Source organism: Dermacentor silvarum, chromosome 2, assembly GCF_013339745.2.
Source record: "Dermacentor silvarum isolate Dsil-2018 chromosome 2, BIME_Dsil_1.4, whole genome shotgun sequence".
Lineage (NCBI taxonomy): Eukaryota > Metazoa > Arthropoda > Arachnida > Ixodida > Ixodidae > Dermacentor > Dermacentor silvarum.
The window spans coordinates 169,376,870-169,401,420 of NC_051155.1; the positions used below are offsets into that span (position 1 = coordinate 169,376,870).

The 24,551-nt window shown below is 43.0% G+C and overlaps 1 protein-coding gene across 1 annotated transcript in view; it reads left to right on the plus strand.

Moving 5' to 3' along the window:
- Positions 1-791: 791 nt before the first annotated feature.
- Positions 792-24,551, plus strand: part of LOC119442089 (band 4.1-like protein 5) — a 33,860-nt gene continuing 10,100 nt past the window's right edge. The window contains exons 1-12 of the mRNA XM_037706817.2: positions 792-1,286; positions 2,725-2,829; positions 2,964-3,006; positions 3,671-3,749; positions 5,856-5,967; positions 6,707-6,819; positions 8,543-8,630; positions 10,799-10,957; positions 14,685-14,854; positions 15,731-15,958; positions 18,560-18,729; positions 20,859-21,149. Coding sequence (XP_037562745.1) covers positions 1,155-1,286; positions 2,725-2,829; positions 2,964-3,006; positions 3,671-3,749; positions 5,856-5,967; positions 6,707-6,819; positions 8,543-8,630; positions 10,799-10,957; positions 14,685-14,854; positions 15,731-15,958; positions 18,560-18,729; positions 20,859-21,149 — 1,690 coding nt within the window. The 5' untranslated portion in view covers positions 792-1,154. The remainder of the gene's footprint in view (positions 1,287-2,724; positions 2,830-2,963; positions 3,007-3,670; positions 3,750-5,855; positions 5,968-6,706; positions 6,820-8,542; positions 8,631-10,798; positions 10,958-14,684; positions 14,855-15,730; positions 15,959-18,559; positions 18,730-20,858; positions 21,150-24,551) is intronic.

The following is a 24,551-nucleotide window of genomic DNA, read 5'->3' on the forward strand; positions in this document are numbered from 1 at the left end:
TAGAGAACGTACGTGCTCCATAAGAACATGCCTATTTCTCTGAACTCCTAAACTGTCAATACTTCTATAAGAAAACTGTGAAAAACATACGCTGAATTTTACTAAAAATAAACACCCAAACGCGGAACCACAGCTTTAACTTGCATAGTACCATTAAGAAGTGTGGGCTTTCCCACGGTGTGTCAGACGTCTGGAAGTGCGTGCGCTTGCAGAATCTTCCGATATCAGTCATGTGCTGTCTGCATTGTGATGCAGTGTTATGGAGTCTTGAATGAAAACGTGTAACAATTACCAACATATAGAACTCAATCGCGCCAAAAAAAAAAAAAAAATCCTGCTTTGATCATCCAGCTGGGAATTTCGGCACCAATCAGTTACGCTAGTAGACCATCCCACTGAGTAGGTGTGCTAATCGGAGAGACCAGTCGCGCGTGGCGATATGACCGCCGTGCCTGATAATGACGCCGCTCGGAAGAACTTCGGAAAATTATGATGCATTGCACGTAATACGGATGATTTAGCTACATGACGGGAAAATAAAGCGAAGATCGCGCAGACTTGGCTGCAAACCGCAGAGGGGGCAGTGAGAGCTGACGGAGGTCGCGCCTTTCCCGCAAAGCCACGCAGCAGCGCCTGACCATCGCACGAACGCGTCACAAGCAAGAAAGCAAGCGCAGAGAAAAACGAACGCAAACTGCATCAAATTCCGGTTTACGCGGGTCCATTGCGCATGCGCCGCTTTTCCGTTGCCGCCGCCGTCGCCAGCCGGGCGAAAAGCAAGCGCGCAAAGCAAGCAGCCAGCAGCGCAAGCAGGCAAGCTGGTTTGCCGCCGCGGCCTGGCCGGATCGCCGAAGCGCCGCAAGCGCCGTCTCCGGTGGAAAACAGCAGCGAGCGCAGTCAGCGAGCAGTCGCCGTCGCCGCCGTGGTGCCTTGGGGTGGAGTGCGCGCGCGCCTTGCTTGTGTTGTGTGCGTTCGGCTCGGCTCCGGATGGGGTCACGGTGCTGTTGTTGTGGTGCTTCCCGTGTCGTGGTGGTGCGCTCGTTCGGATGACCAACGCGGGGCCAACGTGCCGACGCCGGTTGTGATATGTGCGCGCTCGATGTGTGGCTAGGAGGACTGCGACGACGACCCGTTGGATACCTGCGCGCGACGACATGTTCCGCTTTCTGAGCAAGCGCTGGAGTCGGCAAGCCAGGGCCGACAAGGGGGGCGCACCGTCTCCGAAGAATGTCTTGCCCTGCAAAGTGGTCTTACTGGACGGCACTGACCTTAGCGTCGACGTCCCGGTGAGCTAGGCCTCGCCGCCTCTCCGTCTGTGCTTTTTTTTTTTTTTTTCTTTTTCTGCTTAGACATGCCCGTTCCCTGCCCCGCGCGCCAGTTTTTGTTCGTTTGTTCCTTTTCCGCACTTCGCCCCGCTCTCGGCGACAGCAACCGGTGACGGTGTCATTCACGCGCTCGCGGCGTCTGTACGACTTGCTTTTTGTGTTTCTTTCGCGCGCTGTGCTCCGCTTTTAAATGCCCCCACCTTGGTTATGAAACCGCTGTACAAAGCGCGCGCGCGGTGGCTAGCCAGTTCCAAGTGTAGAGAGAGAAGGGAGCAAAGAAATGCAGGGAGGTTAACAGATGGTTCCAAGTGATACTTGGCCAAACAAACGTTCACCTCTGCTGGAAGAACAAATATGCAAAAGAAAGTAGGCGATCAGAGCTCACTCAGCGCTAACGGAGGTTCCCACGCTCCTTCTCCGCCTTTTAAAAACTGAACACCTGGCGAGGCAGGTGCGCCAGCGTTCGCCCTAATCCCCGCGTCATGCACGCGATCGGAACGGGTGTTCGGTGATCTTTGGTAAGGCACCGATTTCCAGCTGCTGCTGAACCGCATCGGTGAATACCGTTCCCTGGTGTGCTTTTTCTTCTTTTTTTTCCGTGGTGATCGTTTGTAGTTGCGTCCGCCTTGCTTCGCAACTTCTGTAGAAAGCGTGTATTCGTGATCCACGTGACGCGAAGTTATTGCTGCTGCAGGTGGAACGGGTGGCTGTACTGGCTGTGCTCGACAGCCGACTCAGGATTAAATAGCACTTGAAACAACACCGCACGCGTGTACCACCAGCAGGACGATCACACAAAACTGTCACTGGGCGTACTGTTCGGACGAAACAGAGAAGACCGCGCACATTGTTGCTGGGTCTTTGACGAATCAGTTGTCAAACCGCTGCCGATTTCGACACTGCTGCAATCTCTATGTACGACGTAGCGAGGGCATTGTACGTGACACCTGTGTTCTCGCTCAGTAGCTCAGCAGAATAACATATTTTGCAAGCTTGCTCGCACTGGAGTTTTTCATTGTTTTCGTCTGCGCGTACGGCGTTTCGAAAGCGTAGATAGTGATCGTCGCGGTCGCATAGGTCGCACCACTACCGTCTGCGTATGCCAATGACTGCCACAATGCAGCATCGATTTCCTTTGAAAGGAGGAGACATTTACTTGTAACCGAAGCGGCGGTTTCCAATAGTTGGTATTGATTAGCTGTTTGCGTATTCAGATCGCCTTGAAAACACGAGTCTTCGGCTGCTCTTCGAGACTTCAGTAACGACACTGAAGTGTGCTCGTTGTGGGAGGAAAAAAATAAAAACGCTGGCGCTTCCTTCTGGGTGCTTCTCCTCTCCTCCGGAAAACTGTACTTACTTATTTCATCCCCCCTCGCCTTTCCCCCCTTCTATTTTGCAGAAAAAAGCCCTCGGATCAGTACTTTTAGAACAAGTGTTTTACCATATAGACTTGATCGAGAAGGATTACTTCGGCTTGCAGTTCACGGATCCATTCCATGTCCAGGTAGCTTCCTTTTACCACGCTATTACCTTGATAGAACGTGTCATTTACTTGAAGCGCGCGCACCACGCTGTGTGCCTCGAAAAATAAGTACCTACTGTAATGGTCATTCAGAATTTCTTTTTCTCCCATTACAGCACTGGCTTGATGTCACGAAGCAAGTTCGGAAGCAAGTCAAGAGTAAGTTTACTGTGCTTCACATTTGCTGGAGCTTCTATCGTGACTTTTTGTTGGGGTTAGTGAAACCTCTGCACCAGAACCTCATAATGACAAAGGTTTTGTTATCGAAAGGGCATTGTGAGGGCATTGTCAATTTATTGGCGGTCTCTAAATAAAAGTAACGACATTAACAAACAGTGAAAAAATTGAAGACCATGTTGCTTTTCAATTGTGACAGGATAGGTTGTAATTAATCTGACAAGTTACCTGCTCTTCACTGCACAGATGTTTCAGAATAAAGCAACATTGAAAAATTCAACAGGCTTCTCGTGCAGTTTGAAAAATCAATTTTTTGAACAAGCACCTTGTTTGACCAGCTTATGTAAAGCTCTTCAGCTGTTACGTTAGCCAGGAATGTCATAGTGAGCGAGCGAAACTGTTGCTTCTCTAAATGATTTTTCCTTTAAGTGTGACATTTACCTTCCCAGGTGCACATTTTTCATTACTATTTTTTGATGGGAGTCTAGGCTTTCATGTTCATATTTGTATCACAATCGGCAGTGCTTAATTCCAAGTTGCATAATGCCAGCCTGATGGGGTCGCTGGTGTAATAGCAACTCTCATGTGGGAACGTGATATTGAAGTATTGTGCAGCTCTGTTCATCATATATCTGCTCATTTTCAGTTGGGCCACCATACACGTTGCATTTAAAAGTGAAGTTCTACTCTTCAGAGCCAAACACTCTGCGTGAAGAGCTGACAAGGTGTGTTGGATGTTTTTGCTAATTCTATTGGAATCCACTTTTCTGAAATAAAAGAAAGGTTTAGGAAATAAGTAGGATCTCCACATTTGTGTATTACCTTTGTTTCTTTCTCCCTCATTTGTTGGGCATTACTTGCATTTGCCTGAAATTTTGGTGCCGTGCTACAGAGGGGGGCAGGGATTTGAATAAGAAGGGCATTAAGTGTTTGCCCTAGAACAGCTGTGCTGATGAGCAATGAAAGACTACTGCTATGCTGAATGTAAGTTAAACATCAGAAATAATTAGCATATGGCAGTGTGGTCGGTTTCAATATGCAAAACGAAAAATGTAAGCAACTGGGGTTAGCTTTTGTATGCCTAGTCGTGATAAAATACTCGTTATAAATACTTTTGATAGTTCGGGCAAAGGTTAAGTAAAGTGAAAACCCAGTGACGCTCATGAATACTGAATGGGTTTGGGGTATAATTAAAAAAATGATGCCATGATGCAATATAGGTATGTTCAAAAAGCAAATTTTTTCAGCCCTTTGCCTGGCTGGGGTGTAGCTTTTGTCATTGTAGCTCTACTGGTGGTGGCTAACCATAGCGACCAATTTAGTTGTGACTTTGTTCTTAATGCTCAGTAAAACAGTTCATGAATGAAATTAATGTAAGTTAATTCTTAATACATGCACATTTTCTAACTGATAATGTTTCACCATCCTTGCTTCAATTGCATAGGTGGTACTGTCTGTGATGAATGCCCTAGTTCTATGGAATAGCCGTATATGTGGTTGGTGATGACTGTTTCATTCGGCCAGACTTTTGTTAAAATGTTGAAGTTTTGCACAGCAAGGCAGATGTCGTCCTTGTGAAATTTCACCTTTGAACATTTTGGTTTGAATTTGAAGGTTAGCATTGGGGGGGGGGGGGGGGGGGGTGTAAAGTAAGATATCTTAAAGTAAGGCATGTAAAGTAATAAAGCATTGCATTCCTTGCCCTGTGCTTTGCTAATTAGAGAGCTAAATAGTAGTCTCTAAGTGCACTCCATATTAATATGTTACCATGAGAATAGTGACTTGATTTGTGTAAAACTGTGTAAACCATAGCTGGTTATGGCCCCATGAGAGGTTGTAGTTGGAATGTTCTGTAAGTGAGAATGTTCAGAAGGTTATATTTTCATGCCTCTGTGGATGGCTCTACAGTTTAAAAAAAGTTCACAATTCACATTTATGCCACAATGCATTTCTTGTTCCTCTGTTTGTCAAAACTGAGTGCTTCTGATTATTCCAAAACATGTGCTGTCTGTTGCAATCAGTTATGAGTTTTTAAGCCAAGAACATTGACAGATTATCGGCTGTAGCACAATTCAGTTTTCACAAAAATGCACCGCAAGGCCTGGGATTTTTCCAGTTACTAAAAATTTTGTTGCCAGAACAGTTACGTTCGCCACCAACATTTAGCGCTTCATTTATCAGTAGGTTGCACAGTGATGCTAAAGCCTCACCTGTTGGCGACAAATTTAAGTACCCTGGCAATAATTTTTTTTTTATTAAAAAGAAGTCTGTCTTTCTGTGCTTTTTTCATAAAATTGCATCATACTCCAGTCTATACTTCTTGATTGATCAAATTTTTACTTTTTCTGTTGGTTTTGGATCACCCTGAATAGTTGCTAGTGGCATTTCTGCATACACTTTTGCCTATTATTTATTTGTGATTAACATTTCAACATATATCCATCCATTTTCAGGCTGTTGCTAAAGTCAAAGTTTAGACTTGTCAATACTGAAAAAATCTAAGCTTACTGCTTTCCACATTGACATTTAATGATACTTTTGACTGGCTTTTTGCTTCAAGTCTTGAGAGATACATTGCAACTGTCTTAAGGAAGCCAAAAGCGCTCAGCGCACAATGGAAATGAAGTGTTCCGCTTGAGAGGCAGCTTGTTACAAATTGTCCCCGAGCACTGAAGGGCAGAGAAGACACAAGGGCACTCGTAAAGATTAAGTGAGGGTAGTGGCAGCAGTCTGTCATTTGAATTCTAGGCATGTGGCGCAAAGGCATTGTGCCGACCTCGAGCACTCAGCCAAGCGTGGCATCACCTGCATCTTTTGATTTTTTTCTGTAGGTATTTATTCTTCCTACAACTGAAGCAGGACATCCTTTCGGGAAGGCTGCCGTGCAGTTACCAGACGGCAGTTGAACTGAGTGCCTATGCTCTGCAGTGTGAGTTGTCTTTTGTTTGCTATGCTTAGGCTGTCTGTTGCAGTTGCAATTCGTTGCTTGCATTAGGAATGCCGTTTATATTGTATACGTCCGTGTGATCGTTTTGGCAATGTTTTTTTCTAGTCATCTGAAATTTTGCTGCACCCTTCCTGTGTAGCAAATTGGGTGGCTGAACCTTTCAACTGCTAAGCCACAGCTCAGTACTTTACATCAAGATAGAGTTGAACATGGGTCCTTCTCATCCAGACTACAGCAATTTTACTTTTCCTTCGTGAAACAAGTCATATTCATGAGCGCATTTCAGTAATATCTGACACTTGAATTTAGGCTTTGGGGAAGTCTTTCTTTCAGAACTACTGTTATTCAGTGTTTGTGTGTGCATAGTATATTTTTTAAATCCTGACATAACAAGCAAAAATTTCACACAAAAGAAAATAGGAAAGATTTCTTGCTTTTCTTTTTTAAAAGAAATTTGAAAAGTAAAGAACCTGGCCAGGAGGGGGGGGGGGGGGGACACCTTGCTACGAACAAGCATATTTTAAGGAGGGTGCAGAGGATATGTTCCTAATACCACCAACATCATGAGCAGTGCACTTTCTTTTGTGTTGTATACTAAGGAATTTGTCATGTGAAATGCTTGCATGTTGAACTGCTTTCACACTTGCATCTACTGCAATCATCTGAACATCACTACTGCTGTTCTTGTGATCTGATGTGCACGTGATGTTTTAAATATCTTTGCAGCTGAATTAGGGTGACTATGACCCTGAGCAACACACTCCGGAATTCGTCTCTGAGTTTAGGTTTACGGAAGACCAGACAGAAGAGATGGAACTGGACATTATCAATGCATTTAAAGAGTTGAAGTAAGTTCTTCCCTTCTTTTTTATTTGGTTGCTAGCTTTCCATACTCTCAACATCCCTGAGCAATAAGAGCAGTCGTCATTACTCTAAGTCTAGGGTGAATAAGTTTCTTCTTATTTCAGTAGAAATAAAAGTCTTAATTCATTTGTGCACATGAGCACAAATGAATGCGCTGAGCACAATTAAATGTGCTCGCAGCACGTTACTACATAGTAGCCTAGTTTCAATATGTTTCCAACCACATCTGCTGTAAGGGATTGCCACAGCATCACATCTAGATTTGTGAACCAGTGTTTGCATCACCTGGGCTCTTAGCAGTTCCATGCTTTGTTGTGAAAGGCTTGGTTTCACTAAACAGGATTGTAATGCCAGTGGAATTCTTGTGTTGCATTGCTCATACAAGCTCATTGTGTTGTTATTTTAGATTTTCTCCTAAATCCAGCAGAATTTCGGATTCCTTAATGTCAATATGCACCTCTTGTAGATGACGGGTATTTTAGCAAATTTCAAAGGATATCTTCTTGTCTGAATATAACAAATTTAGTGAATCTTGTAGCGGTTTCTTAATGTTGGCTCCAGTTGCTGGCACACTGCACAGCTCCAGAAACAATATTGTCTTGTATTGTGTCACGATTGGTTGCTGAGATAGGTTCATAGTCATTACATTGTAATAGGACACAAAAGAATGTGAAGAGCAGGACAGGACCTGTTTTGTTCTTAATTCACATTGTATCATGCCCCATTACACCATAATAAGTGTGAACTTGTATGTTGAGTCATGACAGCTATTGCAGCTGCCTTCTGTAGAATTGTGGTGTGCTTTCACGGCAGCACACTCTGGATTACTGTGAAGCCACACTCAACGCCACATTTACATGTGCCCCTGCATCTTTAGATTGTGCTTCAATTTCTAAACTTTCTGGAGCAAGTTATAAGCTCGAAACTATAATACTCCTAATTATTTGGCTTGGAATAAAGAAGTCACAACTGGCTGGGCCCTCTTAGTTTTAGACAGGTTAGGGGAAGAAGGGACGTGCGTATATATCTTTGAACTTGGTTGTCATGTAGTGTCTCATAATTTGTTCATAGCCAGAGGTACCTATCAGCTTGAGACGAGATGTTTGGTTCTGAGAATGTAGGTCATATTGACGTTAAAACACATCATGCTTACGTTTTGGTGCCATAAATTCTCCTACTGACTGTGCTCTCAGCACTGCATTTGATTTGATATATGGGATGTTGCTGCAGAGGCTTCTCCCATGTGCGTGCACGCATTGCAACAGTGTGCTCTTTTTCTGTGCTTAATATGTCAAATTCATGAAACAGCGCAAGCTTACTCTTGATAGCTTGCTCTTGATGTTGATGTTTTGTCGAGAAATATTTTTTCTTCGAACATGTAACATACTGTAATAGTTGAGCACAGGATGGCAGAGTAGAAGTTTATTTCTTAGTGAAAAGGCAGGATTAAAAAAAAAAAATTACTTTACCAAGACATTTTATTTTTCTCAAGCATACTTGTCTGCATATCAATGTCAGAGTGGGAATACCTGCTGCCTGTGTGCCAGTCAGGCTTTCGGTTTCATTTTGATGCACCATGTACTATTGCAAAATGCTCAACAGCCATTGAGATGCTCTCTGTAACATAGTGCATACATTGCTTGGGTTAGTTACTGACAGGTAACAGAAGCTGTATGGAGTTATTGATAACGTGACTCTCTTTAACAGGGGTCAGACACCTGCTCAGGCTGAGATGAATTACCTGAGTAAAGTTAAATGGCTCGAAATGTATGGAGTTGACATGCACACTGTCATGGTGAGTTTTTCTTTCTTTTTCTTCTGATTGCAGACACTGATAACGTAGTAAGATGTGCTAAGCATTGTATTTAATATTACCGTATTTGCATGAATGTAATGTAACTTTAAGTGTATAACTAGGGAGAGTACTTTTGAGCGCTCAAAAAGAGAGTGAGAGTAGAAAGTGCAAGAAAGAAAGTTGTACAGCAATTATAATGTGACCTAATAATGTACAAAGCAGCTGCGTCTCTGGATTTAAAGCATGGACTTTTAGCATAGTGTTAAGGGCGATTTGTTACCACAGTGTGTGCCCGCAGAGAAATACCTGCACATGCGAAGTGGGATTGCATGTCATGCGTTATAGCACTAAAATGTTTGAACTGGCGCACGGTGTGTTGCAGCAAGGTGCCAGTGTGCGCTTGCCGTGACGACTGCATTTGTGCAGTGAGACCTCATCTCTTATTGTTGTTTGATCCCATTGCGATATCGTCCTTATTTCTTTTTTCGCAGCGAGTTTCACTAATGCTTTTCACAGACCTGCGCCTCCTTCTGCGAATCCGCAGGTTGGCTTTTCCACAAACCTAGTCACCTAGTGGCTGATCTTGTTGTTTAAAGCATGTCGAATCACCTTTTTTTAAACTGTGCAATACTATTTAGAACACACATTTTCTCAGACTGGTAAATTCTAAATAAAAAAAATATTTGTACAACCATGGTAGTTGGTGTTAGTGTTGCGCATGGTAATATTGAGTTCCTTGTAATTCGTGTGAACTTGTGTCACAGTTTGAGCTGAGGAAATCAGAATTTTGTTTTTTGGTTGCAAGAAATCTCAGACAGATCTATACCATAGCTAAAGCTTGTGGGTTAGGAGCTGGGTTAAGGAGGAAGAATTGTTTTAACGCACGCCTTCGAAAAGAAAGTTTGAAAGGACTGGTGATTGGAAATTTCGTTACTTTCTCAGCATTTTCACCTCTCCCTGCATATAAAAAAGTGTTATAAAAATTGGTTGTACAAATGTTCTATGGCTACGCAGCCAGTGCCACAGAATTGAAGTGTACATAGCCAGATGTAATCACACTTTTATTGTTGCTTTTAATGTAATAAATGCAACACCTTATCTCATTTTGTTGGTTTTAGCATTTCTGGAAAATTATGCTATCCTTTTCGAAACGGAAAGATGCAGGAATAAGGTGCCCAATCAAAACATGAGTTTCTATGGAGGGATGTACCCTTCCCACTTCATGCAGAATTCACCGTCGCTCTCGGTTTGTACATCAGGATTGCAACAAAGGAAGGGTGTGATCAACCATCTGCTTCTCTTATCTTTCATTAGTTCCAAAGTCTTAAGCACTAAAAACCTGTTTGGTGGTTTTCATTTGTGGATACGGGGAGTGTGGCATCTGCCTCTTAAGCTGAAGTAAATGCAGAACACCATCTAGTGGTGCCCATGTGCCCCTAAACAGCAGCAGCAATGTAAGTGACAGCAAAGGACACTGATTGAGATTTATGATGTCTGTCTATTCTTGGACGCATCAGCAAAACTTTAAAGGGACACTAAGACACTTAATCACTTTAGACTGATTCTTTCAGAACTATATTTCCGGGAATTTTGCAGTAGTAAGCTGGGATTATTCAAAGTGGAAATGAAGATCAAAGTTAAATTTTCTAAAATTTTGTGCCAAGATCTCAGCGTCGATATGTCGGTGTGATATCACAGATTTCAAAGTATATTTTCGTATCTTGGTCATTGTGACTGAGTAAATTTGCTTGAAATTTGCCAAGTTCTGTCTTTGTCTCTCTTAGAAAACAACACGGTTGATCTTTACTAATAAAAAAATTAACTGGGCCTGAGCAGACTCCATCAAGATCCATGACGTCACGGCGAGCTTGTGTGAGAATTTCAAGGCAGTGTAACCACCTGTCTATCACTTTTACGTCTTTTCTTGCCAACCAAGCCTATTTTCATGGTAGGAGTGGCTTTACTGGTACTTGTAGAAGGCTAATTTACTAATACAGCTCAAATTAATTTTCTCTTTAGTCTCCCTTTAAGAAATTTGGAAATATAGACTACACCTGAGAAAGCTTCGAAGAAGCATGAGCTTGGCCTTGAACAAGTATGCCTCTGGGCTCTCACTCTCGGCTGCGTCATTCACGAGTTTTGCCGTACGTTGTGTGCTTTCCTTTCAGGGGAAAGACGGCCAGGAGTACTCGTTGGGCCTGACTCCAACTGGCATTCTAGTCTTTGAGAGGCAAACCAAGATTGGCCTCTTCTTCTGGCCGAAGATAACACGGCTCGACTTTAAGAGCAAGAAATTGACGCTTGTGGTTGTGGAAGATGATGATGAGGTGAGGCATTGTGCTTTCTACAATCTGCCAGTCTTAATCTTATTGTATGTGTGTGGAGGCAAGGCATTTTATGATGCATTGTACGATGCATTTTATGATGAGCCGAGGAGTCTACACTACTAACACAGCTCTGTTGCTAGTGTGGTGAGTGTGAATCAGTTGGTTGGAACTGTATGAAATACCTTGAAAGAGCGTAATAAAAAGAAAATGGACCGTAAGCAGACACTAAAGCTATGTTGATAAGTCTAAGAATGACCTTCAGATTTGCTTGACATCTTCTCTGCCATTATCTCACACAAAACTAGCCATGCATTTAGTGTAGATGCAATTCATCTGATGAGTATGAAGTGGAAAATGCTTTCTGTCCTTTCTTCCTGTATGATTGACAATGTACACGCAATGCTGACTATCGTCAGCACAATTTGTGAGGCTTGCATAATCGGTGAATGGTGGTGATCAGGCTCGGTTTTGACGTTTGGTTATAACTGCGAATCTATTTAAATCAGCTTGGCCGCTTTATTTTTAAGTGCGGAAACATTGCTTTTCTTTTTTAAAGATCTTGTTTCTATTTCTTACATTTTGTGTGATGTACACTAATTCATCTATGTATGTGAAATGCAAGCATTTAAACAGTGTCTGAATGCATCTTAGGTGTTTCGCCTTAGGTGTTTTGTTGTCTGTGTTGTGGAAATTCATGGAAGAGCAAGTACCATGTTTGTTTGCATATATGTATTTGTTCGTAATGGAAGAGAGGTAATGTTATGCTTTATTATGTGCCACAGAGCTCTGCATCTGCACTAATGGAAGTTGCTAACATAGTATCTTTATTTGTGAAGTCATTTGGCAATGCATCAGCAACACATTTGTCTTTATTCCACCACTTATTTAAAGCTCAAAGCTCACCATTAAGTTTTGGTTTGACTTTGACCATATCTGTGTGGATAGCAGTTCCAATCCTTTAGTTGCAGAAAATATATTTTTGGCTCAGTAGTTCTGGTGTGCTAATGCTGAGCTCAGAGTTGAGAGTTTTATTCCGAGCTTTCTGCATAAGTGAAGTGCGTTTTGATGGGAGAATTAAAAAATGCTAGTGCGCATACAGTTGGGGACATGTTCAGCAATCTCAGATCATCAGAAATCAGCTTCGGCTGACAGACTGGTCAGCTTCGCCGCAATACAGCCGTGTTGTGCGGTGAAGCATGCTCAGTTCATTGTGGTGAAGCATACCAAGACTGAAAATGGGCCACTGTCATGAGACATTGTACGCATTCCTTAATTATGTAGACGTGCACGTGCTGTCTCCGGTCACAGTAGGAGTACCTAGATGCCTAATAAGCATACTGGCAGCCATTCAGAGCTGTTTCTGACGTTGCTGTGGCGATTTGCGCCCTCGTTTTGCCCGCCATACCTGTCGTATATGAGACCGTTAACGGGGCCTAGTTCGCATTTCTTAATTATGTGCACACCCTGTGCACTAAGAAGTGAAGAAAAATCATCTGTGTTTTGGGAAAGAAAGGCAGTAAGAAGAAAAAACTGCGAAAGTCGAGGGCACATTTAAAGCCAACAAAAGAGCGGGGTCTATATAAAACTCTGAAGGCCTGCCAATACACTTATTAGGTGTCTCAGTGCTCGTATTGTGGCCAGAGACAGTGCATGTGCGTGTGTAAATTAATGAGCAAGTGCCATATCCCCATGGCACCTTTCCCCGCTTAGTATACTTCACTGCATAGGATGGCTGTAGTTGCGGCGAAGTTAACTTTAATAGCAAATACTGCCAAATGAATCGACAGCGTGTTTCTGCCAGATAATTCGGCCAGTTTCATCGGTCCTGTGAGGATCGGCTTTACAAAAGTCGAGACTGTATTGTGAAATGACCACTTTGTATGCATCCGTGAGCTAAAGGAACCACTTGATCTGAGGCCCTTCTGTTCCTCTTTAGTGACTGAGGTTAAATATTATTCATGATGGAACAGCTTAATGGTTGTGCTTTCTACTTGGAAAACACATGGCTTTCTGATAGCACCGTAGCCATCGTAGCCCAGGAAGAAGTGTAGAAAAAACTGATAGCGTGTGAGTAAAGAGTACTGTCGAAATATAGCACTGCAATATAATGGACCTTTTGCAGATACACATTACTGCACAAAATAAATACAGGATTTGCACAGCTGCTCTCTTTGAACAAGGCATAGGCGTTATGTGGGCATCTGTTCACATGGTGCAAGCAGGTGTTATAACAATATCAATTTATATAATTGATGGGGCTCTGTATCTTAAAGCTGCATAGTAGGCTATATGCTTTAGGGGAAGGCTGTAAAATAGTTTTGACCTTTGGGGGTTCTTGGCATACACCTAAATATAAAAAGTACATGAGGGTTCGTGACTAGCGGTATTTTTGCCTTCTATTGTCACATTATATGCCGTGGATGAGTGAAGTGTACATCCAAACATAGTTTTCAGCAATTTGAAATGTAGCACTAAATTAGTCTTAAAACGAGGATTACTCGTGATGTTCATAAATGTCAAAAGTGTTCCAAGACTGGGCATCTAAAAAGTCATTTATTCAACTTGCAAACTACCGACTCTAGGTCTTGTCAAAGTAGTTTCCTCAGTTATCTACGCACAGCTGCTACTGTTTCTCGAGGTCGTGGAAGCAAGCAGAGAAAGCTTTTCTGGGATGCTCTTGAGCACAGTATTCACATAAGTTCAGATTGTTGCCATATCTTCATGACACTTCCATTTCATTGGCAATTTCACTTGAAGAAACAAAACGAAATCGCACAGTGACAGTTCTGGTGAATGTGGGTCATTAGTAAAGCAGGCATGTGTTTAGCCAGATATTCCTGGACTGATAGGAGCAGTGTGGGAACTCAAATGATTGTGCAACAAGGTCCAGGTGACAAATCTGGATCACACACACACACACACGCACACGCACAACACACAAACACACACACACACACAGAGAGAGAGAGAGAGAGAGTGAGAAACAAAAAAGAACCATGTTCTGTCTCAGTAGGGTTGTTTGATAGTTTATGCAGATTTTATTGTTAAGTCTCAGCTCGGAATTTGTGTCCATCACATAACTTGCATAAGTTGCTAAACACAGGTCCGCTGTGTAGTGAGTTTACATAGAAACCCTTCCAAGGCTATGCCTCCTCTGTGCACATACAAAGCAACTCAATAATGCCCTTTCTTTGGTTTTGAATGTCATAGCAAAAAAAAAAAAAAATCAGTTTCGGATCTGTTCTGACAAAAGGTATCTATAGCGGGGATCTTTCCTGTTGAACATTCTCACTAAATGCTTTTGTGCAAGGCACGTGTGTTTAGCTGCAGCAGCCTTTTGATAGCAATCTGGGTGTTCCCTTTCATATTGCTCGAGGGCATGCATTGCACTCTGTCAGAGGTCCACTGGATACTGAAGTACTTGACAAAAATGCAGGTGCCTTAGCAAAAAAATTTGGTTTTGTCTCTTGTTAGTATCATCATCAGCCTATATTTATGTCCACTGCTGGACGAAGGCCTTGCGATCTCCAATTACCCCTGTCTTGCGCTATCACACACTATCCATATTTTGGATACTTCAAAGCTTTGCTTCCTTTGTATCAATGAAAGGGAAAAAGAGCGAGAGATAGGAAGGAAGAGGGGAACTTAATGTTTTTTTTTAATGTGCCTTAGCCTACTTTCTCACAGTGTATATGCTGTCTTAGAAATAGCACTACCATGTATGCAGGGTCGTGAGCAAGAACACACATTCGTGTTCCGCCTTTACAACCCCAAGGCGGCGAAGCACCTGTGGAAGTGTGCTGTGGAGCACCATGCCTTCTTCCGGCTCAAGGAATCTGCGCGGGGACCAAACCCCCGGCAGAATTTCTTCCGCATGGGCTCCCGTTTTCGATACAGGTACATACACCTAAGTGTTTGCGTGTGTGTGTGTCTGTAAGTGAGGGGGAGTGGGTCAGGGAAGATTATTTTTGTTCTGTGCATTGTAGTGCATCCTGTAATGCCTGCTACACTGCTTCTGTCTTGGTGTTAATTTGCTGTAGATGGGTTGTCACTCTTCAACATCTGTGCGTGTGCATGCATGTGCAGTTTCTGAAATGTTTCAGGCTTACTCACACTTGTGAAATGTGCATGACCTGTTGAGTGAGTTTGTTAACTGTATGAAAGTAGGATGACCCACACTTTGAACTTGTAGGAATTTGTATTAAGTGTGTAGTGGTTGCCTTATGAGAGCACTTGTGTATTTCACATGTATTTGATAAGGGGAGGTGAAGTGGTAACTCAGACAATGACTCCCATTAGGGCCATTCTCTGGCACAGCAAATGTATCCTCCAGCTGATGGTAAGCTGCCACTACAGAAGTCCTGATGTTTTTTCCTCAGGTTCCAGCAATAGAATGTAGTAGCCAGGATACATGCTATGTGAATACTTTAGCTTCACAGGGGCTAAGCTACAGCAATGCTGTAATCTGAGAAATGGCTAGCGAGGAACATAACAGCAATGCTCTGCTGAATATGTTGCTTCAGAAACGTGTTATGCTGTTTTTGAAATGTTTTGAAATGCATTAAAAACATAGCAAGGGGTCACCTGAAATGTCAAGATTTGTGGGCACTACTAACTGAAGTTACAAATTCTTTTAATTTCTACAGGGCTTGTGGACCGAATAAAGTTGTTTCACTCACAGGACTCGACTGTACACTCTGCTCATATAGTAATTACTTGCCAATTCGTTTATGACAGACTGATTGCACAACTTGCTATTCTCTCTTTGTTCAGTGGACGTACAGAGTTTCAAGCCACTCAGAAGAACCGTACAAGGCGCACGGTGCAATTTGAGCGGCGCCCTAGCCAGCGATACTCAAGGCGCTCCACTAGACAAAGTCACCATCGAGCATCACTTCCAAACTGTGCGGCCCTCAATGCTGTGGATCCTGCAGGCAGTGTCGAGGTGGCCACTGCAACACCACTGGACATAACAGTTGGACCACTGCTAATTGAGGACATGTGAGTTTATGTTACATCTTTTTTCTCAAGACTGACCTGCATGTGGCCATTCATTGGGGATCTGCTGTGGTAATTTGCATTCAGCATAACCAATGAAATGTTTATTTATCAATTTTTTAAGTTGCTGGAGAACGACGACTGATTTGTGGCATTCATTTCTGTGTTTAGTCTTGTGATCACAGGTTGCCTTGCAGGTGGCATAGCAGATAGGTGATTCCAGTAGATTGGTCCCTTTATCCAATTTTACGTGCAGATATGCGACTATCGTACTGCTGGACAAGCATCCAAGTGTGCTTGTTGACCACACAATTGTCATTGCTTTTAGCTGCTGAATTATTGCTCCATCTCTTCAAACCCTCTCGTCACAGTTTTGCATTCAGCATAACCAATGAAATGTTTATTTATCAATAGTTTAAATTGCTGGAGAACGACAACTGATTTGGGGCATTCATTTCTCTGTTTAGTCTTGTGATCACAGGTTGCCTTGCAGGTGGCATAGCAGATAGGTGATTCCAGTACATTGGTCCCTTTATCCAATTTTACGTGCAGATATGCGACTATCGTACTGCTGGACAAGCATCCAAGTGTGCTTGTTGACCACACAATTGTCATTGCTTTTAGCTGCTGAATTATTGCTCCATCTCTTCAAACCCTCTCGTCAGGTATTATTTACACTGTTTAAATTTTATACTCGTGAAAGACCTGCAGAAACTCGCTGAAGGAAATTGATGCTTAGTGTTGCACATGGCTGACATGGCTGATTGTGCTGACCTTTTGCCTTGTATGTGTGCATTGTACAGCCACAGGTTGTGTGAACCATCTTACAGTGGAGAGAGTCTCCGTTAAATGGTCTGTGTGCTGCTGTACAGTGCGGAAGCTGTTCAGATGACTTGCAGATATTTTCTGCTTTCTTCAGGGGCAACAGTAACAACAGTGCAAGCGCAGTGCATTCTCATATGATCCATAAAGGGTGGAAGAAGCTTTTTTACCACCAAAGCAGTTTTCCTTGACGTTTACCACAGACTTTGTCATTTGTCTTCCATGGCGACAGTTGACCCGCCTGAGGCTGAACAAGTAGCTGTTTCTAACCCGTTTGTCCTCTTAATGAGAAGTGAATGAATGTTGTTTCAAACTTTTAATGCGCTTTTTGCTTTTTGTCCGACCTTGGCAGCAAACCTCGGGTGCTATCTTGGTGGTCTTCTTGAGATTGGTTCTCGATATTGAGGGATGAAGGCTAGCCTATGGTCACACACAAGGAGCTTGGATGTGAATGCAACAAAATGGTGGCACCATCTGTAACTGCTACAGCAAAAAAAAAAAAAAAAAAAAAATCGCGTTGTGGGGTGGGTGACAGATAGCGCCACCATCTCGTTGCAGAGGAATTGCCGCCTTTAAGTCGACACGCACTTGCCATTGCCTTTTTAATGCCATATACTTGAAAACCTATTTTGACTACTTTCATTTTCCTATAGCACTCTGTTGCCGCAGCTTCTTCAGTAGCCTGCTTTGGTTCAGAAATCAAATATTCCTAAAAACATTTGTTCTTTCCTAACCTTCTTTAAAGTTTCATTTGCTAATAACTTGCTACTCTTCCGGACAGTAAGAGTACAAAAACATCTTTGGTATTGCTGGACGTTGATTGCGCAGCCCATTGTTGATGTGAAGCTGTGACTTGATGGCATGAAGTTCATGCACATGTTGTCACATTGTGATGGTGAAGAACAAGGCAGTGCCAAAACTGTGAGTCATGAATGGTGCATACCGGAGTGTACACCACTATTTGCATCCTGTACGCAATCTTATTAGAAAATGTTTTCGCTGTAGAAACGCTGGCAATATTCAGGAAGGTCCTGGTGCATGTAGGCACATCTTGCACTGAGCGATAACATTTTAGTAGTGTTTAGCCGGTGAAGAAAGGTCACTCGAAGCAGTTAAAAGAATATACGCATGTCAGTATACTGTTCTGTGAAAAGAGGCTGGTTGAGAGGTGACACCTTGTTAGCAGGACCACTGAGGTTTGCAGCAGAGGTCGCACCATTCGTGGCAAATGTCAAATGAAACGTGACAGGATGGAGTGATATGATTCCATGACAGCGAGAATAGCCACGAAGGTTGTTACGTGCCATTTGCGCAGCACTAAAGGGGACCTTGGGCCTTGTGAAAACCAACTATATTACATGCTAGTATTTGTGTACACACACATGCACACACACATGCACATCCCTTTTTCTTGTCCTTGTCTTTCATCATTATCGTCCCCTTTTCTCGATTCCCTATGCAGAAATAAATTGTGAGGTTTAACGTCCCAAAACTGCACATTGTGTTATGGAGGACGCTGTAATTTAGGACTCGTAATTAATTTTGACCACCTGGAGCTCTTTAACATGCACCCAATGCATGGCACACGAGGTTTTTGCATTCCGCCCCCATTGGGTGTGTGGCCACTGTGGCTGGGATTGAACGCACAACCTCATGCTCATTAGCGCAATGCCATAGCTACTGAGCCACCGCAGCAGGTCCCCTTGCAGAATAGCAGGCTAGTGCACATATGCTGTGGCTGACCTTATTGTTTATTAAATAATGAATTCTCTCTCTGTGCAGCCCAGCAGATGTTGTGCAAGTTTCCAGCCCTGTTGTGGCCACAGGGGAGGCTGAAAACAGGCTGGACACCCTCATTCGTTCTCTTGCCAAGGAAACAAGTTCGGCCTCGGACACCAGAAACGATCTGACTGTCTATAAGAAAGGAGACATCCCTCCAGACCCGGAACCAGGTAAAGGACAGTGTGCTGAATCCTTTGTAACGTTGCAACTCACGCAACTAAGCCTCTCTCTCTCCCTCTTTAATTTTTTTCTCTATACAACCATTCTGTCAATTTGAATTGTGCATCCCCCAATTGTGCATTTTGGATGCATTGCTGAACTAATGCAAGCCAGTGACAAATCCTACCGTGATCACCAAACTTCACCGGGATGAAGAAATGCACTTCTCGCCGCTGTCAAAATGCGCACGAAACACGTGCTGGTGATTCAAATATGTACGAGCCAATTGGAGCGCTTCCTGTGTGTCTATGTGGCAGCAGTAATGAATTGTGATGCTAATTTTCCATTTGCTTCTTTTGCTTTTATTTTTGCATGGCGAAATGCAGTGCTGCGACTTTGTGAAGCTCAGATCTCTCCTCCTTACAAAAAAAAGTCCAAAACGTTGGCATTGCGTCAATGGAAAGCCGGGCACTTTGTAGTGCGACGGCACCTCCTGGCACCCGATTTTCTACACAATTTTTATCGATAGTGCACTGGAAAAGTGCAATTTTCTCAACTCCCGCATCACCTTTCTTTCTAATATTCCCCACGTGATAAAAGAAGTTGAAAAAAGCAAGTGATTGGTTTTTAATGAACAAACTTACAATTAACATTAAAAAGACTAAATATGTGGTATTTTGAACGCGTAGCAATATCTTGCCTGATAAATCATTAGATTTACAAATAAACGACTTTCCATTAGATGGAAGTCAGATCAGTTCAGTATCTTGGCGTGACTTTCGATAGCAGTCTGCACTGGCAAGAATAAATAAGCGCAATTTGCACAAAGCTCGCATCGGGATGCTACGCACTCTCACAAGCACGTCATCATCTTGATAATAACACTCTGCGTATTTAATATTTCGCACTCATCCATAGCCATATCGCATACTGTAATAAATCATGGGGTGCGACATACAAAACTTATCTTGAACCTGCACGCAAATTCCAAAAAAGAGCCCTGAGAATAATTACTCATTCATATGACGATGAACCTAGTCAGCCTTTGTTTAATAGAATGAATGTTTTGCCGTATGATATGATACACGAATTAAAAATTACCACGTGTGTTTTCAATATTGTTAAGAACAACCTGCCTTTTCATAGTTCTACATTTTACACATCCTCTCGAGCGACCAGAAATCAAATGTACGGAAATTTTAATCTTCCTCCAACTAGGAATATTTAAGGACAACGTTTGCTTCAGTTTTCAGGGGCAAAAATTTGGAATAAACTACCAGCATAAATAAAACAAGCAAATAATTTTTCGTCCGTGCTTAAAAAATACTTGCTTAGCCTGAATAACCCTTTTCAATGTGAACAATCATGATGTCCTTTATTCTGTTCATAAATCGTTGAAGCCTAATAAAAATACCATGCTTAATTGTTTAGATTTTTTTCGAGATTAATAATGTATGCTTTGAAACTTCATAATAATGCAGGAACTTGCCTGCAATCCTCTTCTTGTGTTTTATATTAGAAATGTTTCATACTGTAACATGCTTTTCACTATTTCGCATTTCCTTTGTACGCTCGTACTACTTAAAGGTGTACGATAGATACGTGTATGCACATGATGTATCTCACTTGTTTTTGAACCTATAATTTATTTATTTTTCATTGGACCAGCAACTAGCCTTTGGCTATGGGTCCAACCAGTTTTGGTATTTCTGTATGTTCTAAGTCTGCAAGTAAAGAATTGAATTGAATTGAACATCCGAGGATTGTGGAAGAAAAAACAAAAAGAAAACACAGAAACCTTGAACCAAATCAACCATTCTAATTGTCGGGTGCCCCCTCAATGGACGGGGTGGGCGTTCAGCCAGAGTGGTGCACAGTAAACTAAAGCAGTGAGCAGTAAACGGGCGCAATGGGTGACATTTCCACCACCGCCCACAGTGGGGAGAGCTCTGCAATGAAGTCAAGTTATTTGCAAGACTTTCTGTTTTCTAAGTTGCTCACATACGAGGGCAGCACTTGTTCTGATGAGACACAGGGCCCTTGGACTAGAGGTTATTAGTTGTTGCTGCAGGTGAAGAACACCTCGACTTAAGCTTTAAGTGGTCAAGTCCATTTCTTGCTGCTTTTTTTCTGCTTCTAGATGCTGAGGAGCTGAGTAGGAGACTGAAGGCCCTGGACAGTAGCTGCAGTGGTAGTGGAACTAGTTGCAGCAGAAGCAATAGCAACCGGAGCAACAGCAACAGCTCTGCAGGAATGAGTGGTGGTAGTGGCAAGGACTGCTGTGCAGCTGGCACTGTCACTGTGGTTTCATGCGGCGTTAAGAACAACCAGGCCAAGGCTGGTACCAGCAGTGGTATGCCCAAGCCAATACCTCCTGACCAGATGAAGTGCAACATCCTCAAGGCCAGGGCGGAAGAAGACAAGCGCAGGGGTGAGTCGACGACTTCTGCTGTAGTTCATGCAGAAGGCATTAACATGTTGCATGCTATTGTTCCAGACTTGGATAGAGACCAAACATATTGTGTCTATACTATCTTTTGTTTATCAATTTGAATTGCAGCTAAGTACTGGTTTTATTGTCATGGACAAGAGAGGTGCTTACAAAAATATAGAAACTAGAGACAGGTAAGAGTTACCATTTTCGCTTGAACCTGTCTGCACCTAAGAGAGATCTTCAAGATTTTTAGACTATAGCTTAATGAAATAGTAAAGATATCTCCTTGAAAATATAATGTAAAAGTAAAACAGTTAATTTAACCTATAGTCATGTAGCCGTGGCGATAGGTGGTTCAAAGATATTTTGTTGGCTTTGAAGCTTTAGTCATACTGCCTAGAATGTTGCTGTAATGCTCATTCTTAATGCAAGGATTATGTGTTGAGTGCTTGCTTGCAAGTGCAGACAGCAATTTTCAGTTTTATGTTGCACATTGAATGTACAAAAACCTGTAAACTGTGTACATAATCTTCTTTTCTGTGTAGGGTTGACACATGTCTGGTTTGCAACACAGCCAAGTTTTTAAGGATGTTGCCATTTGCACCATCATTATTTGCTAGTTTTCTGGTTCTCCCTTGATGAACAGTTAAAAAAACTGTCATGAGAAAGTCAGCCAGGCAGACCAACTGAATTAGAAGATGAATTCAACTGATTGACAAACATTTGAGTTCTCATGTGTAATAATTTTGGTTAGTGGATAGGAGCTCTTCACATTGTACTGTTTGATTGCTGTGCACATCCATGTGCAATGCTGTAGATGGCTAGCACTTTATGTAGCACTGCTGTGTTTGTGCTGTTAAATAAGGGAGTTTTTAGCTAGGTGTTCCATATTTGTGTTGGGTAATAGTTTACAGCATAAGCTCTTATGGGCTCATTCTAATAGCCGTTTCGGTTCGCGTTGTTGTCCGCCGCCGCCGCCATGTAACCGCTATTGCCCGAAATGTGAAAAAAAGTACCCGGTCTCCGCCGGGATCGAACCCAGGCCTGCTGCATGGGAGTCGGATACTTTGCCACTGAGCCACGCAAGCCCTTGCTATCAGCGTCAGCAAAAGGCCCTATAAACGCGCCTTAGGCAGGCGTGCAGGCGCAGCCGACCCGAGCCTTCGCCAGTATGGTGGTGCCCATCTAGTTAAGGCGCGTGCAAAAGCCGCATGCACAGGCGCAAACGATGAGATGCGATTCAGACGAGGCGCGCAATAAACGCAATCCCAATGTGAGATGTGCGCCACGTATTCTCGGTACCTCTTCGGTACACGTTATGGCATCTCCTCGCAAGGCACGAACCGCTGCTGAAGAAGCGAATTGTAGAGCTACGTGCGTGGCTACAACCAAGCATCATCGGCTCAGCAGACTGCTGTGCAGAGAGCATTACAAACCACAGCTCGCCGTCGACGCCGGGTGGACAGTTGAGATCGCTCTCGTCAAAACGAGGCAAAGAGACTTTGCCACGAAGGGGCACCCTGTTGTGTGTGGTGCCGAAATTGCTACTCTTAAGCCGCTCGCTCCACCAGCTTACTCTGTGACTGCGCTGCGTGTGCCGCGCAGGCCTGTGACTTTTTTACAACTTCGCTGCTTTTGTCTTGTTGGTATGTAAAGTGTGTTCTGACATATTCAGCAGTGAGACCCATCTGCCCATTGTTAATTTCACTGCAGGAATCCTCCCCTCCCGATCCGATTCCGTATTGAGATATTAGCTTTCCTGCAAAACTTAGTTGCCTAGTGTTATAGCTTGCAGCATCTTAAAGTGCACTGAAAACAATTCCATGTCTTGTCCGGAGCATTGTTTCGAATAGAGTGCAGGATACTTTGTCTAGATGGCAAATAAAAAAAATAAAAAATAACTCAGTACATTAAAATACAAAGTACTACACAATAATAGTGCAGTTGTGCCAGGTCGTCCAGAGTTAGCATGAAAAATGCCATTTAAACATCGTTGGTGCAACCAAAAACGGACGTTGCTCATTTGAAGCCCTACGTGCCCGCCTTCAGTGGCCCACCGTAGCTTGCTCCTGGACGGCGCTCCATTGCTGGTGGGGAGTGTCACGGTGAAGAAGACTAGTGAACTGAAACGAGCTGGCGGCTAGCCGCTGGTGTCATGTTTTAAGAGGAGTTTAGCCTTCCGTATTAGTTGTGTTGCTCTAGCCTGTGTAAATGACTAGCACCTGCTTCTGCCTCATAACAATATTGTACTTTGGAAAGGCAGCTGTTAAAAGTTTAATACTCGAGCATATGTTTTCGTCAGGACCAATAATTGTTAAGGTGCTCCTAAGTTCAGCCTTTTATAATTTGTAATTAATAGGATGCTCTTTGAGATGTTTTTACCCATGTTAGTTGTAATATAGTAGTGCTAGTTAACTCTCTGAGGCAAAATTATTAAAGGCATGGCAGAAAATATTGTTGCAAGTGATTGTGACTTATTTGGCCCTCGTAATCGAATGTCACCAATATTTTGTGTCAAGACTGAATTCTCGATGTACTTTGGGGTATGTTGCAATTCGCGACATGCGTAACATAGGCCAAGAAATGTTGCACACATAGTATTGCAAAAAAAAAAAACCAAAACAAATTAGTAGTCTGAAGCAGTTATTGGCCTTAACTTGCGCAAAACTGTGTACTTTGCTCTAAAGCTGACCACATATTTAACAAATGGGCTCTACCACTTTTTCTGCTAGTCTATAGCTGATGAAAATACTGAAGACAGTTCACACTTTTCTTTAGACAGGTGCAAAGTGCTCTTTGCATCTGGCAAAAAAAAAAAAAAAAATAACTGAGTCCCTTGCACCCTGGTTGGTGAGTGCCGTTGACAGCTTGCCAATGTTTGGTGGTGTCAGTGCAAGCTACAAGCAGGGTGCGTAACCAAGGGGGGAGTGGGTACACACACCAGACATGTGCCATCCTCCTCCCCTCCTCTCTCCCTCTCCCCTCGAAATTTCTCTGTGCCAAAGATGCCTGGCATAAAACAGTGTGCGGCAACGCCCACCTGCCATGCCTCCCCACCCCGCTGAAGTGCGTACCTCTCACCCCCAAAGAAACATTCCTGGCTACGCCACTGACTACAGGCGCTGACTTTGTGCAACTTCTCTTCCTTTTAGGCAGCTGTTATCATTTAGAAGCCCCTTCTCACCGTAAGAGGACCTAACGTTAATTTCCTGCCGAAAAACAAGGCACTTTCCAGGTCGTTGGATATGTGTTGCTGCAGCCATTGAGTGCCCCTAATGCCGAACGTTGCGAACTTGAAACATATTGTAGCAAAAGTGGTAATGCAAAAATTAATGTAATGCATGCGGTAATGCACAAAAGAAAATTTTGGAAGAATGAACTGACTTTCTTTATGTTCGC